This window comes from Notamacropus eugenii, chromosome 3 (assembly GCF_028372415.1).
Source record: "Notamacropus eugenii isolate mMacEug1 chromosome 3, mMacEug1.pri_v2, whole genome shotgun sequence".
NCBI lineage: Eukaryota > Metazoa > Chordata > Mammalia > Diprotodontia > Macropodidae > Notamacropus > Notamacropus eugenii.
Window position 1 is genome coordinate 28,967,751 of NC_092874.1, and position 27,500 is coordinate 28,995,250.

Sequence of the window (27,500 nt, forward strand, 5' to 3'; positions counted from 1 at the left end):
TCCTTATTCTCCTTTATTCAGTCAGTTCCAAAGTTCTGTCCAGACCATCTTTAGTGTCTCTCAACAACTTCTCCTACTTTCTCCTATTCCTACCAACCTAGTTCAGCATCTTTCAGCCTTTCATCTTGTGCTGTTATTAATATTTTACTACCTGGTTTCCCTGACCCTATTTTCTCCTTATTTCAATTTATTTTATAGACCACTGGCCGAATAATCCTTTTACTGTATAATTCCACATTGTTACCCTTCTCAAAAACCTTCATTGGCTTCCACTGCCAGCAGGGTCAAGTTCAAACTCCTTAGCCTGACATTCAAGCCTATGGACTATCTGACTCCAACATGCCTGTTCAATTTCATCTTTGATTCTTCTCCCTTCTGATTTCATGAAACATTAAATACAATGACACACCAAGGAAAAACAAAACACCAGCCCTGCCTTCAGGGAGCTTACATCACCCAAGGGGATTCAGGCTTTTGTAGATAAGGAAATACAAGATGATTTGAGGAGAGAGATCCTTAAAAACTAAAGGGGCATCATAAAAGACTTTCTGTGCATTAAAGGAAAGCAAAGATTCTCCATGTGAATGGCATTCACTTTATGCATGGGAGTAAAGCTGTGCAAGGCCCACATGTATGAAGTGGGATGCTGAGTTTGGGGAGTGCCCAGTTTTTCTGTCATAGATAGTGTGGGAAGGAGAGTAATGTGAAATCTCTCTTTCCAGGTAATCTGAAGCCAGACCCTGAGGCTTTCAGTGCTAATTCCATCTGTTTGGATTGTGTCCCTGCAGCAGTAGGGAACCAGTACAATTGTTTGATAGAGTCAGTGATATGAGGAGACCTGGGCTTTAGGAAAATTATTTTGGCAGCTACATGGAAGATGGATTGGAGAATGGGGAAATTGGAAGTTGGAAAACCTGTGAGGAGGCTATTGGAATTATCTAGGCAAGAGATGACAGGTCCCTAAACCAGGGTGGTGGCCAAGTGAGTGCAGAGAAAGCGATAATGAGTTCCTTTCTATTCTTTGGATTTGTCCTGCCCATTCTCACTTTGATACTTAGGCCTATGCCTTCTCCCCCTTCTGAAAGGCACTTCTTTAGTGTTTATTTATTGAAATTCTTTGTGTCTTCCTCTTAAGAGTTCCACCCTGATTTCCCTTTGCACAAAGTAATCTAATCCTCCTTAAATGTTTCAGAGCGCTTTGTGCCTTATAAACACTTGCCATCTTCTGATCTGTGTTATAGTTCTAATGTATCCTCAGTTTTCTCTCTGCTCTTAGATTGTAAGTACAAGGGCTATGCTTCATGAATCTTTGTGTTTTCAGAGTCTAGCCCATTACCTTACACCTAGCAGATGCTTAAGAAATGTTTGTTGAAGTGCATTGAACCCATTTAAGTTCTCACCAAAGAATCTCATTATTTAAAGATCTCAATGAATTCCAAGTTCAGTGCTCCAAAGGATAGGTACTTGTGTGTAAAATGGATTAAAACTGTATTCTGTTAGTATCTTGCTAGTGGCCTTCTTATTCCAAATAGAAAATAGAATTCTGGACAAAGTCTGACATCTACGTGAATTTTAGGAGAAAGAAACATTTAAGGAATTCAGTGTAAAGTTGACAGAATGAAATTCTGAGGTGTAATCCCAAATAATCCTGTCTTTGCAAACCATCATTTGAAATGTTTGATAAGTATAACTGGTTAGGAAGTGGTGTGAATGGGTTTGAAGATTAGGCCTTTTGTGACCATTTGGCTTCATTCTGTTCTGAGTCCAGATGATTCTCTTCAATCTTTCGGTCACTTTGTTAGTAAATGTTTGCTTCTGGCCATAGAGAGAAGTGAGCATGAAATAGTGAAGGGTCACATTGTAACTGTCATGTTGTAATAAGAACTCACTTATTGCATTTGATTTGATACATGAAGAGGATAACAGATTATCATTAAATCTAAAAATCAAGGCATGTTTATTAAATATCTATGCTTGGTACCATACATGAGAATCTTAAAAGAAAAGAGACAAGGTTCTTGTTCCCCAGGATCTTTAAAATCCTAGACACTATTGTTAGCTATAACATAGCTATAAGTTAAATTCTTAGCTAGAATGCAGGCAGTTCCTACCTTGTAAACTTCCAGTTTACAGATACCTCATCTCTATCAGTGTGTTGTCACCACAGGAGCCCCAACTATAGAAGTCACCTCTCAAATTCCCAGTGAAGAAATTCTTAGGGCAATGGGCAAAGTAGAAAGAATGGTGACCCTGGGTTCAAAACATACTCTGCAGTTCAGTATTTGTGTAACCCTGGACAGTTAAGTCACCTAACCTGTATGGATCTCGGTTTCCTCCTCTCTGATAGGAGAGAAATGGATTAGATGACCTTTCAATGACCCCAGGTCCCCTGTTCAGTGAACTGGCCCTAGAGCCCTCAGAGTACCATCCCCACCATCTTGAACTTCCTGTGGAATCCCTCCTATTTCTTCTCTTCTCTGCTCAATAAAACTCTGGCAATGAGTTGAGGTTGGGACTTGGGGGTGGTGCCTCTAATCAATTAAATTCATCTTTAAGAAGGTGAAAAATAGAAAGAAATGACTGTTTTCAGCTGAATTTTGACCAGGAAGGTGGAAGTGGTTTGGGTAAGTGAACATGCTGGGAATTTGGGGAAGCAATGATCTTTCAGACCATAATAGATGAGAGGGACTTCTGGGCTAGTCTGCGAACTACCAAGGACTTTGGGGAAAGGATATTTCAAAAAATTCAGAGAAAAGATAGGATTCCGTAGGATTCTCAAGAGGGAAATTCTACTGATTCGATCCCAAATGACATCATGTATCAAGGATGGAAATGGGACAAAGATCAGGAAAAGGACACCATTTGCTTCTGACTTATGGATACCATCATTGATACAGAGGTTGGTGGAGGATCCCAGCTGGTGGCAGGTTTTTTTTTTTCTTTCAAACTAACAGCAGCAAAACCATGAAGTTTCTCCAGTATCCTAATAGAAGTCTTTTGTGCCACCTTTAGTTCCTGTATTGTGAGGACATCTGAATTACCCTTCTTACAAAATGATACTGTGCTGACAGTACCGAGGTGTTCTGTCCTATGTCATGTATTTAGTGACCTATGTAGTTCAATTCAACATTAATTAGATTCCTACTGTGTGCCTTGGTTAGTTCATTGAGAAAAATATGCTTAGATTATATTATAGCATTTATCTTAATTTTAAGTATATTTTTCTTCAGGAGTAAAACATGAAATGCCATAAGTAATTTTTCAACTTTATTATATTATCAGTGAATTTTGTAAATGAATATTAAGAAATTGGCTAGAATTAATTTTTATAGTAATAGTTATCTTTTTTATATTGCCTATAAGATTTTTTTTTACAATCTTAACATCATAGCACCTTCTAGACCAGAACTACACAACCCGTGCCACTTGCAGCATGTCAAAGGATTTCAAGTGGTCTTCAAAATGTTTTCCTCTACACTTTTCATGGGCAGCCTGAAATCCTTTGGCATGCTGCAAGTGGTGCAAGTTGTACACGCCTATTTTAGACCAAAGCAAAATGTGCTTATGTCATTGCTCTTCCATTTAAACCAAATCATAAATGTTCTTGATAGAGAGAGCTATCATCTGTCTTCTCTTCCTCCTCCTAAGAGACTGACTTTCTATTCCATAAGATGTTTATCAAAAGTAAAATTGTGTTAATAGACGTTACAGAGTTCTCAGCTGGATTTCCTTTCTCTTGTTCAAATGGAAGAGATGTAATATGTTTCAAGACAGTTTGAATTCATTTTTAAAATTTTGAGTAGTAATGAACTTGTTATATTCCCACTCTGTATCTTAAGATGCTTTTAAAGAAATGTTTCCTTCTAAGTCTAAAAATATTGTGAAATTTAAAACTCAGGTTGCATCATTATGATACTCATAAAATTAACCTTTAGAATTTGTTATGAGAAAGATGAATATGTCAGGTGTTTTTAGAGATGACTATGTTGCCTATGTTTTTCTAATCTATTTATAGTCCATTTCAAATAACAGCATACTTCTGAATTACTTCAAGACAGAGTATGCATACTTAATTTTGAAAGCATATTGTTAATGGAAAATAGTTTGGCAGAAACTAGGTATAGACCAACATCTCACACCATATACACCAAGATAAGGTCACAATAGGTACATGATTTAGACATAAAAGTTAATATCATAAGAAATTAGGGGAGCAGGGAAATTTTTACTTGTCATATCAGGGATAAGAGAGGATTTATGACCCAACAAGAGATAGAGAGCATTATGAGATATAAAATGGATAATTTTGATTACATTAAAGTTTTTGCACAAATAAAACCAATGCAGACAGGATTAGAAGGAAAGCAGGAAACTGGGGGAAAACTTTACATTTCATTTCTAAAAATATATATAGAAGAGAATTGAGTCAAATTTATAAGAATATAAGTCATTCCCTTATTGATAAATAAAGGATATGTGAACAGGCAGTTTTCAGAAGCAATCAAAGCTATCTATAGTAATATGAAAAAGAATATTCTAAATCATTATTGATTAGAAAATGCAAATTAAAAGAATTCTGAGGCATCGCCTCACACCTACCAGATTGGTTAATATAACAGAAAAAGAAAATGACAAATATTGGAGGGACTATGGGAAAATTGGGACACTAATCTACTGTTGATGGAGTTGTGAACTGATCCAGCTACTCTGAAGAGCATTCTGGAAGTATGGCCAAAGGGCAATCAAACTGCACACTCTTTGATCTAGCAATACCACTATTAGGTCTGTATCCCAAAGATATCAAAGAAGAAGGAAAAGGATATACACACACACACACACACACACACACACACACACACACACGCACATATGCACATTTATAGCACCTCTTTTTGTGGTGGTAAAGAACTGGAAATTGAAGGGATGCCCACCGAATGAGTTGTGGTATATGATTGTGATGGAATAGTATTGTGCTATAAGAAATGACGAGCAGGTCAGTTTCAGAAAACCTAGGAAGACTTAGATGAACCGCAAAGTGCAAACTGCAGGTGCAAAGTGAAGTAAGCAGAACCAGGAGAACATTGTACCTTAGTAACAGCAATATTGTATGGTGATCAACTGTGAAGGACTTATCATTGTAGTGCAGTTGTAGACAATTTCGACAGATCTATGATGAAAAATGCTATCCAGTTCCAGAGAAAGAACTGATGGAGTGTGAATGCAGACTGATGCATACTTTTTAAACTTTATTTTTCTTGTTTTTTTGGGGGGGTGGGGAGAAATCTGTGTTTCCTTTTGCAACATGGATAATATGGACATACGTTTTGCATGACTACACATGTATAATCCATCAAATTGCTTGCCTTTTCAAGAAGGAGAGAGAATTTGGAAGTAAAATTTTTTTTAAATGTTAAAAAATTTTTTACATGTAATTGAAGAAAAAATAAGAGAAAAGGGAAAAAAAAGCATATTGTCATACTTTGAGAACCTGTCTTTGAATTGGCACTCAGTAAAGAGAGATTCTTTTATTACATAAATGGTATATTAAAGAAGTTTTCTATTTGATCTTTATATGTAAGTAGCATGTATTATACCAATAAAATTTATTTCTTAATAAATTTCTATACTGTATTAATAACCAATCTAACTTAAATTGGTTAACAGCAAAGTTATCTTCAGATGCACCACCTAAGCCCAAGAGACTTCCCAAACAGAAGAAAATAGAAACTACAAACTCCGACTCAGATTCAGAATTTGGCATTCCAAAGAAGACAACAGCACCAAAAGGTTTGCATTATTTTCCTTTAGTCTTTCATATCTTCAAATGATTTGTAGGTTTAAAGGGAGGCAGATAACATATCAATTTTTAATTGTTTTACTTCTCACACCTATATATAAAGTCATGTAATAGAATTGTAATCATGGAAGGAACTTGAAGAAATCATCTTGTTTATTCCTTGTTTTACAAATGAAACGATGAGGAAACTGAGATCTACAAAGATTAAGTTACTTGCCTGGTGTCACAACACTTGCTAAACCACACTTTTGAAGTCTTCTCTTTCTCTGGTACTATCTCCATATACACTGTGTATAATATACGCTGTACCACTTGTGTCAAACTCAAATAGAAAAAGGGATCACTAAAGCTGTGGCCACATATTGACTTAAGTTTTAAATTGTAATATTATGTTTATTTTATTTATTAAATATTTACCAATTACATTTTAATTTGGTTTGGGTTCCACTTGGGAGTGTTGTGGCCCATGTTGTGCTTGATGCCTCTGCATGACACTGTCTTCTGTGACCCATAAGAAACAAGACAGAAGGATTAATGGATGACAACATAGGATGTGGTACCTGTTCTTTCTTTCTCTAATTATCCTTTTTTACCTTGATGGAGTTTGGCAGGCCCTGCCCCTCCACCCCCCGACAATTGTTTTAATAGATTAGTATGGAAATTTCATTCTCCAACAGTGATTACTCTAGTCTTAAATGTAGACCCACAAGGAAATTATTAGATCATTATTTTGCAAGCAGTTGGGGTTGTTTTCAGTTTTGGGGAAGAAAAAGGATGCCTGCCAAATCCTCTTAATAAAAATCTCTTGTGTATTGGCATTTATACTAATGATTCTTGAAATAAAATTAGTTGAAGACTGGAAATCTTTTAGTTAATGTGGACATACATTGTAATGGCATTTGCTGTAAAGTATTTGACGTATATTTGAAGTGTTGCTGCTTTTTGAAAACAAGCCAGTTAGTTTCTCGGTGGATGATTGTCAGTATATATGCCTGCAGACTGTTACACCAAAGGTCTGATCTATCAGCCTCCATATGAGGTTACTAGAACACTCGCTCCCCTAGTTATGTAGTTAAGAGTTTCCAAAAATCAGCAGTCTTCAGTATTCATTCACCACTCACAAGGTTCGGTGTGAACCACAAGGCTAATTTTATGTAGTTTCCTATCAATGTTTGTTTGCCCTCTGTTGCATGATGAGCAGTTCTTCATATAGACACAGCTTGGTATTTTAAGGAATCCTTCCCTCTACTTTCCCCAAAATGAGGGAAAAATATATCCTAAAGGGTTTAAAGATACACGTTAGTTCAGTGACCCGGGGTGGTCTTCCATAATTTCCCTTGGCAGCCCATTCCAGTGCCCCAAGACTCTACAGAAACCTTTTTAAAAATTCAAATAAACTTTAGCATAGTCCTTAACAATTTCCAAAATTAAAGGTAAAATATTTTTGTATTGACTAAGAACAAAAAAGAAGGAAGATTCAAATATTAGCCTTTTTTTTACATACTTATAATGACCATCTCTTATGAAATTTTTAAAAATCTGATTTTCCTTTAAAGGTAAAGGCCGAGGTGCAAAAAAACGGAAAGTATCTGGCTCTGAAAATGAAGGTGAATATAATCCTGGGAGAAAAACGTCCAAGTCAACACCTGGCAAGGTAATCTTTGACTTTATTGTTGTCTGGTTTTGTTCAGGATTGTCAGAGTGGTTGACTTAAGCAGTTATGCTGCTTATTTCACTGAAATCAAGGTGGTCCACTTGGCATATCGGAAATCAACCATGGCCTGTGGTTGGTTATATAGGCTACTTGTCAGTAGATTGAGGAGAATTTCTTGTTACTTAGAAACTTTTAAATGGGTAAAAGTATTTCCATGAATTAGATTATTTACTCATTTTGAATTTAGATTTCATCTATGTTGAAGATAAGGCATAGAAGTGATGCCCTCTTCCATACTATCCCTATTATAGTAATAGGCATTTTCTGTGAAGTTAGGGAGCCAAACAGCTAGAAGGGCATCTTGTTGTTCAGTTGTGTCTGACTCTTTGTGACCCTGTGGACTGTACCATGCCAATGTTGTTCATGGAATGTTCTTGGCAAAGATACTGGAGTGGTTGACCATTGCCGAGGCAATGGTCAACCACTCCAGTATCTTTCTTCTCCAGAGAAGGCCAGCCCCTCATCTTATATATGAAAAGCCTGAGACCCAAAGGATTTGTAACTTTTCCAGTGATACAGCTAGTTAGGAACAGGATTTGACCTCCCTTAGCATCCTTTGCAATATACCAGTTTGTATGTTGTAAAAAAATCATTCTTCATGACACGTAAAGAAAAGCTGTTTGAAGAAACTTTCAATTATTTAACAAGAATTAATTTTTGAATTTCCTCTACCTGTATATTCCAACAGAGGGATGGGTAGTATTAGGTGCTTTTTTTTTAAATGTAGGATAGTGAATCACAAACTTCTTAATTAAGATTTTTTAAAATTAAAATTTTTCATATCTCTTTGACTTTTCAGTTTTAAAATGTACTTCATAGTATTGGTAACATATACCTTGTTACTCAACCATTTGTCCTTCCTCCTCAAAATTGACACCCTTAGAAAACTCACCTTATATTTTTAATTGAAAGTTCAATACTGATGACTTACAGATTTTTTATATAGCCTTAGCTTCACACATGTACTTCAGGTATATGTTTCCATTTCCCTGCAGGGTATTTCCTTTTTGGATGACTTAACATTCCCTCAAACTCAATGTTCAAAACTGAACTTAGCATCACCCCATTCCCTTACCCTAAAAAATCTAGCTTTCCATTTCTACTCAGAAAGGCATCACTGTTCTTCCAAACTCCCATCCAGGAAATTGTTATCTCTGATGTTGCCATCTTCATCATCTTTTTATTGTTACCTGTATAAAGAATTTCAGCTCTTCCAGGGGGCTGACATTTTCCACTAGATGTGTTAATATGACTATAATTCATATTCTTTTATAGAAGGAGTTTTTTAGATAGTGTGATCCTGGGATTTTTGCTAGCGTTTCATTACAAATGAATTGTTAATTACAAATACACTCAGGTTTCTCCTTGAAAACAGGTGTATATATCGATCAGGCACACAAGATTAAAATATACATTAGTTACTTTGGGGAAAATTTTAGCAGAAACAAATATGCTAGCCTTGCAGTTACTTTGTTTGCATGGGAGTTTTAGTTCTAAAAGACTTGCAGAAATCCTAACCTGCACTTATCTGTAACAAACATGTATATGAAAAGCAGAAAAAAACAGGTATTATATTTTTCCAATTAATCTTTGGGTACCAGGCGTCAGGGTAAGATTCAGCCAACTCAAGAACAGAATGAGAGTGCCTTGCCAGGAACCTAGAAATGGTTGAAGTCCAAAAAGGTATCTCTAGGAAAAAATAACTTCTGTTGAAGTCTGGAAACCTCAAGCTCCAATGTAAAGAAAGGTTTTTATTCTCTAGATTTATGCCCCCTTTATCCCTCCCATCAATTTTTGGCTCCAAAACTCACAGCCTCCTATCATCTTTTACCACCACAAAGGGAGGCAAGAAAATGCCTCTCTGCTCTCACCCCTTTTGCTGGCATTGGATGGATGGACCAGACGAATTTATCTCGAGGGCTGAGCTCTTCTCTGTTGTTTTCCTCATTGCTTACCTCTTCCTTGAGGTGGGAGAGGTAAGCCTGCACTTGTACCCACCTCAGATAATCCAGCTACATTGTGAAGTATGCTGTCTTCTTTAAAGGACAGACCCACTGAATACAAAAGAAACTCTCCCCTACCTTGCTCACCATTCCTGCAGCCCCTATACAAGAACCCAGGCACACCTTCCTGAGCCCTCTGTTCTGGCTAAGCCTGTCTCCAGTAAGAGATCAACATGTTCACTTCATGGCTATGCTTGTCTGCAAACCAGTTACCACAGTGTGCCCAGTTGGTCACCAAGTCCAGGCAGTTCTTCCACACAATTGCTGCTCTGATTTTTCCCTTCTTTTCCATTCTTATTGCCACCACGCTAGCCCAGGCTCTCATCACCTGAAATAGCCTTCCTGCCGCCTTCAGGTTATTCTGGGGAACATTTGTCTTGTTCACCTTGTTGTTGTTTGTGTCCCTCCTCGTTGCCTTCTAGGAAATTCTTTTCTATGGTGTCCCTGCTTATCTGGCCTTAATGCTCACTGTTGCACACCAGGGGCTGCCAGCTTGTCAGTCCGGTCTTTCTCTTACGTCTCACACATCCATGTTCATTTTTATTGCCTACACTTTGGCAGTCCTCACACCTGAGTACGCTCATTTTTTTTTCCATGAAACCAAATCTTTCCCCTCCTTCAAGGCCTGATTTATCGATCACACACTGTGAGCTAGAGTGAACCTTAGAGGGTAGGTCAGCCTTCATTTGATGGAGGAGCAAACTGAGGATCGCACAGATGAAATTACCTGCTTAAAGCTGATAAATAATAGAGCCAGAATTTGAACCCAGGTTCTGCTGACTTTTAGTTCACTTCCACAAAGCCATTAGCAACTAAGCCTAACCCACAGGTCCTCTCCTTTACAGCACCTAAAAGAGTTTTAATCACACATCTTAGTACTTAATTATAAATTGTTAATTCTGATTATTTATGGTACGTGCAGTCCCTGATTCTCCAAAAGCATACGTTCTAGGAGGGTCCAGAGTTAGGCAATGATGAAATGACTGCCCAGGGTGCCTCCCCTTCGAAACTAGAGAATTATTTATTTTGTAAGGACTTTGATGGGACCTTATGTCTGCAAGCAGGGTTACCTGCTTCTCCTCCAAGGTCAGTGTAGAGCCAGGAATAAGGCAAGGGAAAGAAAGAAGAAGAATCCATGAGATTTGGTCGAGTGGCTTAACGTGGGCGTGTGTTTTTGTCATTGTCTTCATGATGATAGCTAGCATTTATATAGCAGTTTAAGGTTTGCTTATTTGATCCTTACAGCAGCAGCACTCTGGTCTAGATGCTGTTATTATCCCCATTTTACAGATAAGGAAACTGAGACATGGAGGTGAAGTGAGTTGGCCAGTGTCATACAACTAAGGCAGGATTTGAACTCAGGTCTTATTCCAAATCCTTTGTTCTAGTCACTGTACTACGTCGCTGCCTTTGGCTTGGTACTTAGACACTCCAGCTCTTAATCTACTACACTGTGCAAGTTTTGTTTCCCCCTAAAAGACTGTAAGTTCTTTGAATATGAAAATTGTGACTTTTTATTTTGCCCAGCAACAATGGGAATATTGGAAGGGCTTGTTGAATGTTTGTGGTTTGTGCTTTTTCATTAGTTAGCCTTTAGATATGAAATAATTGTGGATGGTGACTATGTTGTAATATCTTCCTATGACCCAGCACACAGCTCTGGCTAGTGTCTATGGGACAGCTGAAGTTGGGGAATTGCTAGATTCCATCTACTTTCTGAGGAAAACATGGTTTGTTTTGAACATTGAACATAAAGTTCTCTGCCTTTTAGTAAAAACTGCAGATGCCATGGACACGGACACTTTTATATGTTAGGTGGAGTGGGAACAGCAGTTTTTCATGAAGCATTAAGTCCAAAGTTTTTCTTTTTAATTCTTAGAAATCCAAGAAGGCCTCCTTTGACCAGGATTCAGACGTAGACATCTTCCAGGCAGACTTTGCCCCTGAACCACCATCTCTTCCTCGGACGGGTCGTGCCAGAAAAGAAGTAAAATATTTTGCAGAGTCTGACGAAGATGTTGATTTTGCAATGTTTAATTAAGTGCCCGAAGAGCACTCAAAACATTTTCAACGACTACCTTGTGTTGTCTTTTTGTCTTTTCTGTCGCAGACTTTTGTACATTTGGCTTATTTTACTGTGATGATGTAATAGATGGTTTTTATTATTGTGTGTAGGCCTTTTAACATTTTGTTCTTACACATACAGTTTTATGCCCTTTTTTACTCATTGAAATGTCATGTATTGTCTGATTGGCTTGTAGAGATGTTCTAGGCTGCTGTGCTGAAGCACACATTTTAATTGTCATGGTTGCAGACTAAGGACCTGCTTTTTGAAATGAAATTTAAACATTAAAAATGGAACTGTGTTATCTGCCTCTTTAATGAAGATCAAACCCAAGTTCCCACACACCTTTAAAATAAATATATTTTATTCTTTGCCAGGAGACTCCATGGAAAAAGGTAAACAGTATATGAACATAGAAAGCATTGTTAAACAATCTCAATGTACAAACAGAGCCAGTGAAAGTATATCACAGACTTCCTAAAATATTGGGGGGGGGGGGGGGGGGAATCCACTAGTGCTTAAATGAGACCTAAGAAACTGACCCTTTCATCTGTTAACTGTTCTATCACAGTCAAAAGAGACAGATTCTCTGCCCATGCCTTTGGGAATTAGTGATGGCCCCTTGGCATCCAGGAGGTTGGAAAATCCCCACACCTGGCAGGATTTGCAAAGTGTAGGTGGAGACCAGCCTACTCGTTGTCTAATGACATTTCCCTAATGGCTTTTGAACAGGTAAACAAAAACATCCTAACACCGAAAAGTGTTTCTGCCTCATCGGGCTGTCCTTACTGTAAAAATGCAGTATCTCTTCTCCTTAAACTGTATAGTTCTGTCATCAAACAAGTAATAAACCACTTCTCATTTAAAGTGACATTAACAGTTGGACAAATGACATTGGATTAAACTGAACTGGCAGTTGCGCTGAAACAGAAGTCTGTTCTGCTAGTGCAGCAAGGGCATCTACTTGTTACGGGGCAACATGGAATCGAAGATGCTGTTTGAGAAAGAGCCAGGACAAATTTCCATACAAACTAACCCAGAATCTTTTAACCTGCCTTGTCTGGATGTATGTTCCAGTCTTACACTGTTACCCGGGTGTCTGGAGCCACCTGGGAAGGCAAGACCACATCTCTTTAACCTTTCTTAACTGGACAAGGACATGCCTTATTTTTCATGACCTTGATGTCTCGGCCCTCTGGGGTAGGCAAGACGAAAGGAGAGCACCACACATCCAGCTGAGAGAGAGCAGAGCCAGATCCGTATGTACAAAGTCCTTAGAACTCGAACCAGGGTTTCAGTCAGGTGGAACTGGTCTTGTCATGCAATCTTGAGTGTTTAGAAGAGAAAATAGAAGCTTTTCACGAATTTCTGGTTGCATGAAATGGCTGATTTTAACATTTTTAGGTCTGTATTTCTAGTTAGGAATCAAACAGTGAGGAGGATATATATATATATATATATATATATATGTATATATATATTTATATATTGGTACATATGAAAACTTCTTGGTCCTTCTTGAATTTTAATATATCTTTTCAGTCCCAAAACTAAGCAGCAGTAAAAAAAAAAATTTTTCTTGCTTTTTAAATCCGGGAACAGAAGGTATTGGGGAATGTCGGAAGTGACTGGAAAATGTCTTATTGCACCAGTGGGGACTGTCCAACCGCACTGTTCTCCACAGAGCTGGGGGAGATGCTAGGACTGTGCTCTGCTGTATTGCCACTGGAACTTGGTGTCAGGGGTTCATGTCCTTCAGAATTCTCCAGCATTTCCTGAATGAGAGGGGGCATTGAACCAGGGATTTCCATTTTCAATGTGATCACACGTTCTGCACCTTTGAAAAGAAAGCAAAGACATCTGCTGAAGTTGTGCCGTGCACATGGCTTTCTGTATTCCTCTCCTCTCCTAGGCACACCAACACTAGGGCTTCCTTCACAGGGATGCTTCTTCCTTCATCCCAAATACTGCCTATGAATCATTTGGTTAGGAAACACAAACAAACGGATGCCTTTTCACTTCTGAAGTTTTAAAAATGACCACAAATAGCTTCCACAAATCAAAAAAAAACTCAATAACAGCATGACCTAGATGATTCTCTCTGATAACAGGATGCTAATTGCTAATCATTTCTGAGTTAGAGGAGAATTTTTCCATTACCGAATGTACCTTACTCCTCTTTAAAGAGAGGTAACAACTATTGCAGCTTCTCAACTTGGAAACTAACACAAGACAGAAAATTGTTCTAATAAAGAACTCAGAACTTCTGCGCCTTAGCCAATTCACTCATCTATACCTTCTTAAATCTATAAGAAACCACATAAATCCAGAAAAACAGGGTGCCACATCAGTAGAGACACTGATAATAAGGAGACATGGGCTCAAACCTGTAACCAAAATATTTCAGGAGCAAATGTCTGTCGTGGGCTTTGAGCATCACCTAAAAAGAAGTATTAAAAGAGAATTGACCAAAACCTAGTTTCTCTTATAATAACTCAGCAAATGAAACTTATAACAGGCTGTAAGGGAAAAATCCACATAGGTCATAAATGTATGTTAACTGACCCAAACTAGAACATTCTGACAGAGATTGGTTCTTCATTCCTTTTTTAGTTTCCTTGGAGAAACTCCAAATTGTATTCTACAGACCTTAGAGCCCCTTCATTTTACAGATGATGAAACGGAGTCCCTGGGAGGTTGTGATTTTCCTTAAGATTATAAAGTGAGTAGAACCAGGATACAAATCTAGGGCCTTTCCATTCTGAATTCCGTGAAACCATGATATGGTGCTGTAGAAATTAGCCACTTTGCCCCATCCCCCACCTCAATATGTTTACAGTAGAAACATTTGACTATGATTCTTCTTTCTGAGAACTCATCATAAGGTATATGTACATCTGTCTGTGGTTTTGCTCATCCATTATTCTGTCTCCCCACCTGAAGGATTTAGTGTTAACTGTAAGCAAAAAATGTTCTCAGTCTCACACTGGGATGAGAACTTTGTTTCCAATTCACAGAACTGAAAAAAAACAATGCCTAACAATGTTCTACCTGTTCCACCCCAGAAGGTACCCAACAGCCTTACTGCATGCTGCCCCTTCATGCATGCAGTGAGCCTGCTGTCATCAAGCACTGCTTTAAATACAGAAGGGGCAGGCGGCATCCCAAGGACCACAGATCCCCCAAACTGAGAGATGCTTGCGTGAGCTAATAAGTTTTAGCAGGTCTCCAGAGGCAAGGTGCCATGACGGTGAGATGAGAAAGACAAGCACTTGCTAGCAGCGACTGCTGTTGAATTCCTCTCAACAAAAACATCCAAAAACAGTGCCTTCACCTCAAGTCCCCATTTTATGGCTCTAGGCACTTCTGTAAGGGCTTGTGTCATACCTGAACTGAAAATCACAAGGCACTTCTATCTTTCAGGAAGGCTGGCACTCTCTTGCTTAGAGGTGTCCTTAAGTAAATCTGCCTGTGACGGAGAGCCCTGTTCTGTTTGTATCGAGGTTCAGTTCCAATCTTGGCTCTCACTTCTTGGTCCTGCCATATACAACCTATGTGACCTTGGGCAAATCCTTCCCCCTTTCTAAGCCTTCTCTTTGATCCACAAAATGAAGATGGTCTCTAAGGTCCTGTCTATCTTCAAGAGTACATGAATTTCCATAAATAATGTGTGAAAAACTAGAAAGATGTACAAAACAAGGGAATTCATATGGGAGGCAACGTAACATGTATAGTGGGTTTTGAGTAAGGAAGGTAAGTTTGATTCTTGGCTCAGACACTTTCTAGCTGTGTGATCCTGGGCAAGTCACTTAACCTCTGACTGCCTTGGTGGCCTCCACTGCAAAATGGCGATAAGTAACAACAATCCTTGTTGTAAGGATCAGATGAGATCATACATAGAAAGTGCTCTGCCAACGTTGAAGTGCAATGAAAATGGCAACGTATTAGCTATCGTTAATAAGCACCTGAATGAGACCTCTCCCTTCCAGAACACCAAAGAATAATTGTTTCTTTTTTCTTTAAGAGTCATTTTTTGAAACTTAGTTTTCTGAATTTCAGTGATCTCAACGTTCAGTTGCAATTAAGTGGCATCCATTAGCCTTGTAAAATTTTAAAACAATATTTTCATTTTCTTCATCTTCAATCAGTCAGTGAGCATTCATGAAGTATTCAGAGTGTGCCAGACACTGTTCTAAGTGCTGTAGATGCAGAAACAAAAGAAAGTGTCCTTTCTCCAGGAACTTGCATCCTCACCCCTCTTCCCCTCCCTTTTATGCCTTCTCTTTCTTTAATCTGGAAGCTCCCCACCATAATCCTCTGACACAGGCGGCGCTGGAAGATTCCTCTTTTAGAGAAGAGGAGACCAGGACTCTTAGATTCTCACCAGAGCTAGGACTCAAAGAGACTCCAGGGCCAATATTATGCCACACTTGAGGAAAAGACTCAGAGATTTTTAGAGTTCATATGGTTTTCTGTCCTGATTTATTGCAAAAAACATGGCAGAGAACACCAACATACCTTTTGCACTAATGCTCCGGAGATCTGTGATTTTCATGAGGATCTTTGGAAACATATGAGGTTTGTTGGGTCGTCTCTTTCTGATGTAAATTTTCAGTGCTTCCAGCAAGGGTTCTTGTAACTTGTCCACTTTTGTTGGCTCCTCCAAGTCCTGACGGTCTAGAGACCAGGAAGAAAGTATACAGTTATTGGGGGTGAGGCAAGGATCTCTGAGTTCATTAGCATGGGTAACAACTGGCTGAAGACAGTCCTTCTGCCCATGCTGGTGGACATCTCTGCAACTCAGAGTCTTAGAGAGTTAGCTAGAGCACCAAGGGGCCAAGTGGCTCAGGAAGCCAGCTGCCTGTGATAGAGGCCACATTGCAGTCATTGGCAGGGTTAAAAATCAGTTGTGTATCTGCTGTCTGCAGGATTTCATCTGCAGCCCTGATAAATCAATTCTCACTTTCCCTCCCTCTTGTCCTTATGTCATTGTTCATCTTAAGAGCTACTAGAAACTTGGCCTCTCTGAATTTGGGGGTGCAGTCACTTTCAAAATTTAGAAAACGTGCCATGTTGAACATCAGATGAGAGATCACAGAAACTCAGGGCTGGAGGGGACCTCATAAGCCATTTAATCATTGTTCAGCCTCTGCTTGAAGACCTCCAGTGAAGAGGAACCTGCCCTCTGTCCTGGCAATCCATCTCACTTTGGGGTCGCACTGATGGCTAGGAAGCTTGTCTTTACATAAAGCTGAATCTCGCTTTTTCTATAACTTCCAACTAGAGTTCTGCCCTCTTCCTTTGACTAACTGGTTTAAATGAACTCCCTGTATTGGCCAGAAGATGGCATTACAGACTTAAAAGACCACAAATTTGGGATTGCTTTCAAGAAGGGAGTCCATTATTAAAGTCATTATGGTTTGTTTAACTATTTGTGATATAGTTACTTTGAATTGCTAACATCTCACTGGAAAGAGGCCTCCTCACTTTACTGGGGCACCAGTCAGCCAGTGAACTCCAGTGTTTGGCACCCATCCTTGGAGACTAACAGTATCACACTGAAATTCAGCAAGCTATCCATAAGGCGTTCCTCGAGAACTTGACAATAGTATCATCCTGCTTAAAAAACAAAAAATGAATGAAAAAATCCTGCAGGACTCAGGAAAACAATCTTTTTTGAATCTTTGGGGGGGGGGTAGAAGGAGGACCTTAAATACAATCATTTAGCGCATAAGAACAGGTTAAAAATAAAACAAAAAATAATCTCCAGATAACCTTGGTTCTCTTTCTATGCCTTGTTCCTAAAATTAAACCTGCTCTAGAGACGTGGATGAGGCTCATTTTTCCTTCTCAGAACTTAAGGACGGGAGACCCTTATGGGTAATACCTCCACAGATTAAACAGATGGCACTAAGAAGGCCTGTTTCTGTATCATCCATTTCCAAAGGCAGGAGCTGATTGGCAAAGGTGAACACCAAATCGGTGAGAGGTCCAAAGCCGGCATTGTGCATCTGGGTTCGGTTTAGGGTAAGGCCATCGGAAAAGGTCATCGTGTCTTGTTCAGGTGTGTATCTTGTGCAGATTCTAAGAATCTGTGGGGAAAACAAAATAGAAAACTTTAGGAAGGAAACTATGAAAGAGACAAGATATAGAATTTGATAAAATAATAATTCATTTGTAGGAAAAAAAGATCTGGAACATCAAGGGAAATAACGGAGAGAAAAGGAAGGAATGAGAAAGAAACAGCAGTCAGAATTCAAATCATATTATAAAGTTGCGATCATTAAACAAACCATTTGGTACTGGATCAAATGAGATATTTGGAGAGCTTTTGGCACAGTGCCTAGCAAGGGTAGGCGCTTAATAAATGCTTGTGCTCTTACCTGCCCCCTTCTTCAGAAGGTTAAAAAATAGAAAAGTCTATCACTAAAGCAGATTACCCAAGGGAGAATCAGAGATAATGGAAGTTAATAACCCAGTATCCAATAGACTGCAAACACTCCCTATTTTATAAAAACATCTGGGAAAACTGAAACTCAGTCTGGCAGAAATTAGGCTTAGACCAATATCTTATACCACATTTCACTATAAATTCAAAATGGATACTTGACCTGAATATTAAAGATCACATGAAAATAAGTAGAAAAACAGATCATATGCCTCTTAGAGCCGTGCATAGAAAATGAATCTTTAACTAAACAGGGAAGAGAGCCAGTCACCAAAGGCCAAATGAGTAACTGATTACATGAAATGGAAAAGCTTTTGTGTGAACAAAGCTGATGGATCTAGGACAAGCAGGCAGTTGGCTGAGGGAAAAAATTTCTGTCAGCTTTTTTTGGATAAGAGTTAGTTGGACAACTAACAAATATATAATACCCAAAGTTATGCCCCAAATAAATAAGTGCTCAAAAGATATGAACGGTTTTCAAAAGGAGAACTGCAGACTATTAACCGCCATAGGAAAGAATGTGCCAAATCACAGATAATAAGAGAAGGCCAACACAGACTTTTAGAAGGAGTTTTCCTCATGGGAAGACCTCAAACATTTTCATTCTTACACCTAAGTGACATGGAAGATGGAATTAGCCGAACGTCTCCCTTAGAACAGATTCCTTTGTAAGCAACCAGAAGGAGAACTCAGGTTTTAAATATATGTGACCTCACCAGAGCATAAATGACACTGTTGACTTCCACTCTCCCATGGATCTGACCCAACCATGAGCTGCATGGGTCACCTCATTGGTCATCTAGCCTCTACTTAAAGACATCCTCCTTCCACAACCTCCCTAAGAGTCCACTACATTCTAAAGCAGCCCATTCTAAGTGGCTAAAATTGTTAGAAATTGTTTTTCCTGATATCAGGTATAAATTAATTGTCCTCTTTTCAGACCCAGTCACTGCTCCTGCTTCCATGTGACAATTCCTGCCCTCCCCAACTCCTCACCAGTCTTCTCTTTCTCAGGTTAAATGTCCCCAATTCAGTCGATCGGTCCTTATATGGCACAGGCTCCAGATCCATTTACATCTGTATCTCCTGCAGCCTTCATCCTTCCTTCATGGCCCAACTCAGATGCTGCCCTCCTCCATGATAAGATCTTTTATAGTCCTTTCTTCCAAAAGAAATCATCTCTCCCATCTCCAATTTCTACAAACATTTAACTTAGCCTAATTCTAACACTTCTCTCACATTACACACTGCATCATTCTTATCCGTAGATCGAATACCACACAACAAAAATGCATAGATTTCAGCTTTTTCAGGGCAAATGCGGTGACATTTTCTGTCTTTGTATCCATAGCACACTGTGGAATTTACACTCTATTAGGAGAGATGTCTCTACATTTGTGTATGAAAAATAAATACAAAGTGATTTTTAGATGGGGAAGACAAGTTGTATCTGGAGTCATCAGGTAAAGACCTACCCTTGAAGATAATTCTTGAGCCGGGCTTGTGGGGATTCTAAAAAAAGGGAGGACATTCCAGGATTTCAAGCAGCTATGCAAAGGTATGGAGATCAGAGATGGAATATCGCATGAAGGAAGGCTGAGAAGGCAAATGTGGCTAAACTGAACAATGCCTGTAGGGGAATAACATAAAATGACTGGAAATGGAAGCTGAGGTCAGGTTGAGAAGGACTTAAAAGGCCAAACAAAAGAGTTTGCGTTTGATGCTAGAAATAATAGGGAGTCATTGGGGTGTTGACAGAGAAGTGACGTTGTCAGACTTGTGCTGCAGCGATAACACCCCTGCATGTTCTATAGATACTGGGTTTGCAAGGTGTGTGGTGGACACGGGGTGGGATGTGAGACAGGGAGACCAGTGAGTTGGCTATTCCAGTACTCCAGGTCAGAGGTGCTAAGAGCCTAAAGCGAGGTGGTGGTGGCCCTGTCAGTGAAAAGAAGGAAACGTGTGGGTGAGATGTTGGGGAAGTAGCATTGACAAGACATGGTCATTTAGATAACAGCCTAGAGTCACCTCTGCAGCATGAAGTATCAAAGGAGGACTTCAGCAGAAGCCATGGGTCAAACTGAAGTGTACTGGGGATAGAATGAGTTAAGTCTAACCACACTGTTTACTCCAGCTTTATAAAAGTACCTAGCATTTGGGCAGCAAGATGGTGCAGTGGATAGAGTGCCATGTCTAGAGTCAAGAAGACTCATATTCCTGAGTTCAAATATGGCCTCAGGCACCAGCTGTGTGACCTTGGGCAAATCACTTAACCTCTTTTTGCCTCAGTTTCCTCATCTTTAAATGAGCTGGAAAAGGAATTGGCAAACCACTCCAGTATCCTTGCCAAGAAAACCCCAAGTGAGACCATAAAAAGTCAAACAGAGCTAAAACAACTGCACACAACAATGTGTTTGGATAGAACACTGAGCCCTTTGCACACATTATCTCACTGGATCTTCACAAAAACCCTAGGAGGTAGGCACGGTTCTTATTCTTATTTTACAGATGAGGAAACTGAGGCTCAGAAAGGCTGTGACTTGCACATGGTCCTACATCGTATAAGTGTCAGAAGTGAGATTTGAACTCAGGTCCTCTTTGTTCTAAGGTCCAGTGCTCTATATTGTACGCTGCCTTCCTGAAACTAAAGTGGAGACTGTGACATCAAGCTCATGAATCTAGAGCAGGCATAGAGGGCAAGAGAATATTTTAGATAACATGATAAATGTGTTTTTCATCCTGGCAATCCCCGCAGCATTTCCTGAAGAATTATTTAGAATAAGTCAGTTGTTGGACTAGAAATGATAGTGCTTGGGCTCAGTGATCCTGGGGTTTAGGGAGGGTGTAAGGAGAGGTGAATTCAGTTCATGTCAAACACAAAAACGTTGATTCAATCTTGCTGTTTATTTTTGTCAGCCCTATTTACTGTGAACATGCTAGTAAACAGCTCGGTGTGTGCCAACAGGACTGCCCACCTCGCATCGTGCTTACACCTCTCCTATCCAACACTCAAGAAATGAGGTATAAGCACACTCTGTTTTCTGTTCAGAGAAGAAACTCAACGTAGGGGTCAGGAAAAATCCCTGGTCCTGGAAGCAAGAAGGAACATTCCCAGGATCAAGTCACTGAAAACCTCTGGATCTATTTCTTCCTCTATAAAATGGGGACAAGGCTTGGCCTAAGCAGTCTCCCTGGGAGAAGGGAGAGCCACCAGGAGGCCTCCTTTCCAGGACAGAGCAGGGTGGGACGGCTGTCCCCAAGCTCATGGTTGCTCATGGAAGCTGTTGGTTGTCGGTCATTTCAGTCATGTCCAACTCTTCATGACCCCATCTGGGGCTTTCTCAGTAAAGATACTGGAGTGTTTTGCTATTTCCTTCTCCAGCTCATTTTACAGATGAGGAAACTGAGGCAAACAGGGTGAAGTGACTTGCCCAGGGTCATGCAGTTAGTAGGTGTCTGAAGCTGGATTTGAACTCAGTATATTCTTCTATACCATCAACTGATGAATGTTCTAGTGTGCTTTAAAATAACTCATATTTAGACCAGGTTTTAAGGTTCATAAAATAATCTCACAACAGTCTTGTAAGGTTTGTTTCCTCATTGGAGAAGTTGAGTAATCCAAAGTTAAAAATCTATGTAGAATTTTAAAATTTGCCCCAAAAGGCCCCCATTTGGCAGATGAGAGAAACCAAGCTTGGGATATATTAAGTGACTTACCCAGGTTCCCACTGGTATTAAAGATAAGATGTGAACTCAAGTTTTGAACCCAAGGGTTGTTGACTCCACATGTGGCACTCAATCCACTCTATGTGGTGTCAGGGCTCTAAAACCTAGTCTTACTTGGAGCATACATTTTGCAAATCCCAGGATGGATCAATGTTTCATTTAAAAAAGGCTCATCCCCAGCACCGCATCTCAAGTTAGCACATGAATGTCTGTGCAGAGCATGTGCATTTATATATCTAGGACCTGCAGAGAATCCCTCTTGATACTCTTAGCTCAATTCGGGCCCCATTTCCCCCATAAATGGTATCTTAGCATTATGGATTGGTCCTTCCTCAAGCGGTCCTTATCAGCACAGAGGCTACGTTTTGGGAAGTCTCCTTTCCACACACTAGTACAAGATGACCATCAAAATACTTTTCCTCCTTATACCTGTTGAGACATGAGGCCAGGGAAAGGACTTACCAGGTAAGAAAGTGAGGTACACGGAGTCTTTAGGAGCAAGATGGGGAAAGTGCTGTGCATGGATGAAGGCAGTAAGTGATTACCTCAACAAAAGCTATTCAACTTTAAAAATAATCCTAACTGGTGCTGCCCCCTCAGGAGCCTCATGAGGAGCAGAACTGGGCCCGAGGACTTCAGAGGAACCCTCAAAGTCTAGTTGGAACAGGGGGTGGGCAGGCAAGTTCCCTGAAGAAACTCTTGGCATCACCAAGACAGTTCTGCCTCAAGAGAAAGTGAATATTTGATTTCTGTCACACCACAGTCAAATGCCACTGGCAGACCCACAGTTCTTCTTCTCAACTCAAATGCCCTTTGTTTGAAAGAATGATATATTATCTGGTAACATCAACAGGCAAACCCCGTGAGTTGGCTATAAATAGCAGAAGTCTCCCAGATTTGCCCAACGGGACCTAATCCCACGAGAGAGCCTCCTGACAGAGGGTCTATTGATCTCCAACATTTATCCCTCTCCAAGATAAAAGGGCCATCTTGGCTTTCAGAAGTGGCCGAGCAATGTGGATCCTTCAAATTCTGTGAGCCCCATCCCGAGTGGGACGCCACAGGGCAGGGGTCAGAAAGTCTGCGGTAGGAGGGACCCAGAGCCAAGCTTCTGCTCGTACTTCCATGTGTCATAATGCTTCAAAGTTTACAAATCTCCTCACTTTTAAAAAAGGCAGTTTGTTGCTCCCATCTTACACATGAGAAGACTCAGGATCAGAAAAGTGAAATTCTTCGTGGAGGGTCACAGAGCTGTTAAGGTTCAGAGCCAATGTGGTATCTCACCTCACAAACACACAAGAAAATCCAGGCTGGATTTGTAAGGTGTCAAGGGAAAGAGGCTGAGTTTTTTGATATCTATGCACAAGTGAAAATAACACTGGTGTGGCTGAAAGAAGGCTAGGTTTGGAGTTGGGAAGGCTGGGTTTCAATCACACTGACTGACCGTGCACAACCCTGCCCCCCCCCCTCCCCCAGGGTCCCAAGGGGCTGGATTCCAATCGTACTGACTGACTGTGTACAACACTGACTACCCCTCAGTATCCCAAGTTCCAATCACACTGACCAAGTGTCCCAAGGGCTGGGTTCAAATTTCACTGGCCAATTATGCAGAACACTGCATGCCCCCCCCCCCCCCCCCCAGTGTCCCAAGGAGCTAAATCTACAAGTTACATATGAGTGGCTGATATGCATCAATGGAAGAGGTTTCCATGCCAGGAATTCTCCATCAATGAAACAATGGGTCAAGACCAAAAGAAAAATAAAAAGTCACAAGTACATCTCTAAATGATTCACCAAGTTCTCCCCACTATACCAGAGTAGAGTACACTGGAAGGTCTTCGAGGGCAGGCCCTGTGGCTATTATCTAATTTCTATCTATCCCAAATGCCCAGTCCAGCATTATGAATCTATACAAAAGGTACTTGGAAACAAGGGAAGAAATGTGGTCCAGTGGAAAGAGCACTGGTCCTGGGGTCAGAAGGCCCGGGTTCAAATCCTGCCTTTAACACTTTACCCGGACAATCTTGGGCAAGTACACCATTCCAGGGCCTCTGTTTGCTCATCTGTAAAATGAAGGCTTTGGACTAGCTGACCTCTGACTATTTCTAGAGCTAAATAACCCTACCACCCTATTAGAAGGTTGACCTCAGTGGGCTTTAAGGTAGTGTCCAGTTCTTAAATTCAACAGTCTACTTGTTGAACAAACAGTGCATGGAATGGAGTTAGTCACGCCTTCCTCCATCCCTTCTCACAGCAAAGTGACTCTGTTTAGCTCTTATACAGGATGCAGAAAGGAAGTGGGATGAGTTGCCTCAGGAGGCAGGGGGTCCCCCTCACTTGAGGGCTTCCAATGGAGGCTGGGTGACCCCCTTTCACATGGAAGGTCAAGAAGGGGATTCTTTTTCAGACATAGATTGCTTCCAAATCTAAGATTCAGGGCAGTGGTGCTTTCCCAAAAGGCCAGTAAGTCGTTTGCCAATCACTTTCTTGATTATCCGAATCTTAGCCATCACCTCACTACCTGGTTGGAATAGAAAACCTCATGTACTCCTCCTGAGCTTTGTAAGCTACAGCACATTCTCTCTGGCAAGGAAGACTTAGCTCCAGCCTGGATTTACAGCTCCGGGGAAAGAAGCTATCTATACTAGCAGCATTGGAGAGGAGCATTTCACTCCTATCTCCGCCAAAAGAGCAACGCAGAGGACTGTTGGTAAACAAGAAATGATCTGGTATTTTAAATCTAGAGTGAACCCATGAGGGACTTGCTTTCTGAGCCTCAGACACTAAGCCTGGTTGTTTCCATGTATCTCTGCATCCCCTGGTCTCCATGAATAAGGAGAGAGATTTAAAAATGATGATGCACAAGCCATGAATCAGTGCATGTGATACAGATAACACTCATTTTACAAGGGATCTGCAAGAAAGAAGCATGGACTGCTGGTCTACCAAGGGTCACATTTCCAAGTTTTCTTCACCAGATTCAAGGTCAAGGTTAGATAGTCACTCACTAGGCCAGTGTGTGCTCTGAGACTCATGTCTTTCCTCTGAAGGATGGCACAGCATGACGTGGAGGCTAGGGGGCTGGGATGGTGTGGAAGTGGAGAAGATTATTCAAGATGGTAGATGTTACAGGGTAATCTGCACACAAAAGAAAGTCTAGCCTACTGGTAAACAAACCCTAGCTCTTGAGAGGTTATGGGAAGGAGCGTAGAGAGAGAAGGATGAGCAGGTAATGGACTCTGAGGTTAATTGTGATCGAGAACAAATCCCCATTTTACGTACAAGGAGAGTGAGTCTCAGAGAAAAGACTAAGCAGAAGTCATATGGGCAGTAAATAAAGGGACCTGGAATGACGGCCAACACCTTAATCAATGTTTGCTGAACTGAATCATCAGTGCCATTGATGTTCTAGACCATTGTTCCCCATTCCCAGACCGTTCTAGCTTTTCCTAGGGGGACATCAGCCTTCCTGACTCCAAGCCCAGTTTGATGTCATTATCTTTTATTGAAAAGATTCCAGTGCCTTGGCCACTAAGGGCTGGGAACAAAGTGGGATGGGCTATGGACGGGCAGCTCTGGGTCTCAGCGAGGGTTTCTGAAGCTAGTCAGTCTGTCAGTCAATAAGTATTTATTAAGCATCTTCTATACGCCCGGTACCATGCTCAGCACTCGTGGGAAGCCCAAGGGCGAATCTTAAGGCCACTTTCACAGAGATCTCCCCCTTCATATTCTATTTCCTCATGCATATTGTACTGCGGATAAAGACAACATTTGAGGATCTCAAAGCACTCCTCCTTGCAGTGGTTATGGTGTGACTGCAAGAGAATGGGATTTAAAATCAGAAGGCTTAGGTGCAGTCACTTTTTACCCATCTGGTCATTTCTGTGCTTCAGGACTCCACATTTACTGGCGAAGAATTTCCACTGTTTATATCACAGAGGTATTGTGAGGGTCAGATGAAAGAAAAAAGGCAAAGGGCTTTTATGAAGAGGAAAACATGGTACGATTGTCAACTATTGTTAGCATTCATTAGTATTCTGAGTATTAATAATGATAATGGAATAGGTCAGCCTAACCATCCACACAGGAAACACCAAGGGGATAACAAAATCCCCACTGCCCAAATTACCACACTAAATAATTAGAGCTCACGTTTTCAGACAACAAGCAACAAGGTGGTTCCTCGATTTAACAGTAGGAGATCCTGGACTGTCCTTGGGAGATAACAAAGCTCTTTCAATGACCCTAAAATTCATCCTGAAATAAAGGACCATCTTTTTAATGACAATGTTATATGACCAGAGGCTGGGGTTTGGTGAAACCAGCTCAAAGTTGCACTCAAGTTTGTTAAATTTTCTTTGAGTGTATTTGCACCTTGGACATCAGCAAATGCTACAAATTGGGGCTTGGATGATTGTTGTGTTCAATATCTAGTTTTCAGAGAGCGATGAACAAAATGTCAGTGATTCGGAATAAACTTGAAAGTGGGTCTTGTGGCTTCATTAGTTGAACAGGGAACAGGTCTATGGGTAAAAGAGGGTACCAGCAGTGCTGAGCAGAGATGTGACTGGGACAAACCAGACTAGGGGCAAAGAAGGGAATTCCTTTGGGGACTAAATGCCCCTCCATTTCCCCCAGTCTGAGGTTGGCATAGCCAGGACAGGGACCCATAACTTGTTTTAAAAGTATTTTGCTAACTGTATTTCAGCATAATTGGTTTCCCTAGGAATCCTATGTAGCATTTTATTTTGTGTATTCAAAGACAGTATTCTGAGAAGGATTGCCAAAGGGGTCCATGTCACTAGAAGGCTAAGTGTCCCAGAGCTAGGACTTTGAGGGAAAGGGAATTTACAAGGGACAGAACCTTGGCTACAGTCTTGGGGCCTTTGGGTATCTCAACTGGCAACGAGAAAGGAGCTGACCCAAGAAAACTTTCAGCACTAAATTCAGCTTAGGCATGTTTATGCGCAGGGCCTCGCTAAAAGTTGGGCATGAGAGGTTGGGGAGTTAAGAAGAAGGGGCAGAGGTATGGTACCCAACCCAGGGTTAGAGGTCACTGCTGACACAATAACCAATAACCCCGAGATTCTGTAGAGACTGCATTTACAGGACCTGACATTTTGCTCTCTCTCTTTCTAGGGGCATGGAGAAAGGCTAGATCAGCAAATTCTAGTTTCTTGCTATTTCTATCACCACACCCTTATCATCTTTCAATGGAGTCATCCAAGATTGCCTGAGTATGAGGAGGTTGCTTCAGGGAAGCCACAGCCATTGAGAGAGAAGCAAGAAGTTAAACTCAGGGGGTCGCCAGGACAAGCTCTCCCTCTCCATCCTTACCCCTCCAAACATGGCCTGAGAAGTCACCTACCAAGATGTCCAGGCAGGCTGCTTTCAAGAGGGTGATCTGATCTGCGATGGTCAAACTAGTGAAGCCTGGTAGCCTTTTAGCAAACTCCACGATTTTGATAATGCACTTTGTGGCCAGCTCACTGAACTTGTCCCAGAGGCCCAGGTCCAGGCGCACCCGATGATCAGCGCTGGAATTCTGGCAGTGGAAAAGGAAAAAAAAAAAGAAGAAGGAAAAGTATCAGTGAATGCTCTTGGGTTCAGGGAAGCCAGTGCTTATTTTGCAAATGAAAATAAATACATTAAAAAAGGGATGGGACCAGAGGCTGCCTATTAATAATGCGCCAACATTCCAGGCATTTCCAACCAAGTTTCCTGTTGGGGTGATGTTGTTTTTAGGC

At 40.7% G+C, this 27,500-nt stretch overlaps 2 protein-coding genes across 5 annotated transcripts in view; one reads left to right on the forward strand and one right to left on the reverse strand.

Moving 5' to 3' along the window:
* TOP2B (DNA topoisomerase II beta) overlaps positions 1–11,880 on the forward strand; it is an 86,105-nt gene extending 74,225 nt beyond the window's left edge. For both annotated transcript variants that reach the window (XM_072651164.1, XM_072651163.1), the window contains exons 34-36: positions 5,665–5,787; positions 7,354–7,451; positions 11,394–11,880. In XM_072651164.1, coding sequence (XP_072507265.1) covers positions 5,665–5,787; positions 7,354–7,451; positions 11,394–11,555 — 383 coding nt within the window. In that variant the 3' untranslated portion in view covers positions 11,556–11,880. The remainder of the gene's footprint in view (positions 1–5,664; positions 5,788–7,353; positions 7,452–11,393) is intronic.
* A 41-nt stretch (positions 11,881–11,921) lies between these two features.
* The window catches only part of RARB (retinoic acid receptor beta), a 176,155-nt gene continuing 160,576 nt past the window's right edge, over positions 11,922–27,500 (reverse strand). For all 3 annotated transcript variants that reach the window (XM_072651165.1, XM_072651167.1, XM_072651166.1), the window contains exons 5-8: positions 27,122–27,298; positions 17,467–17,671; positions 16,098–16,256; positions 11,922–13,416 (exon numbers count right to left, since the gene is read on the reverse strand). In XM_072651165.1, coding sequence (XP_072507266.1) covers positions 13,220–13,416; positions 16,098–16,256; positions 17,467–17,671; positions 27,122–27,298 — 738 coding nt within the window. In that variant the 3' untranslated portion in view covers positions 11,922–13,219. The remainder of the gene's footprint in view (positions 13,417–16,097; positions 16,257–17,466; positions 17,672–27,121; positions 27,299–27,500) is intronic.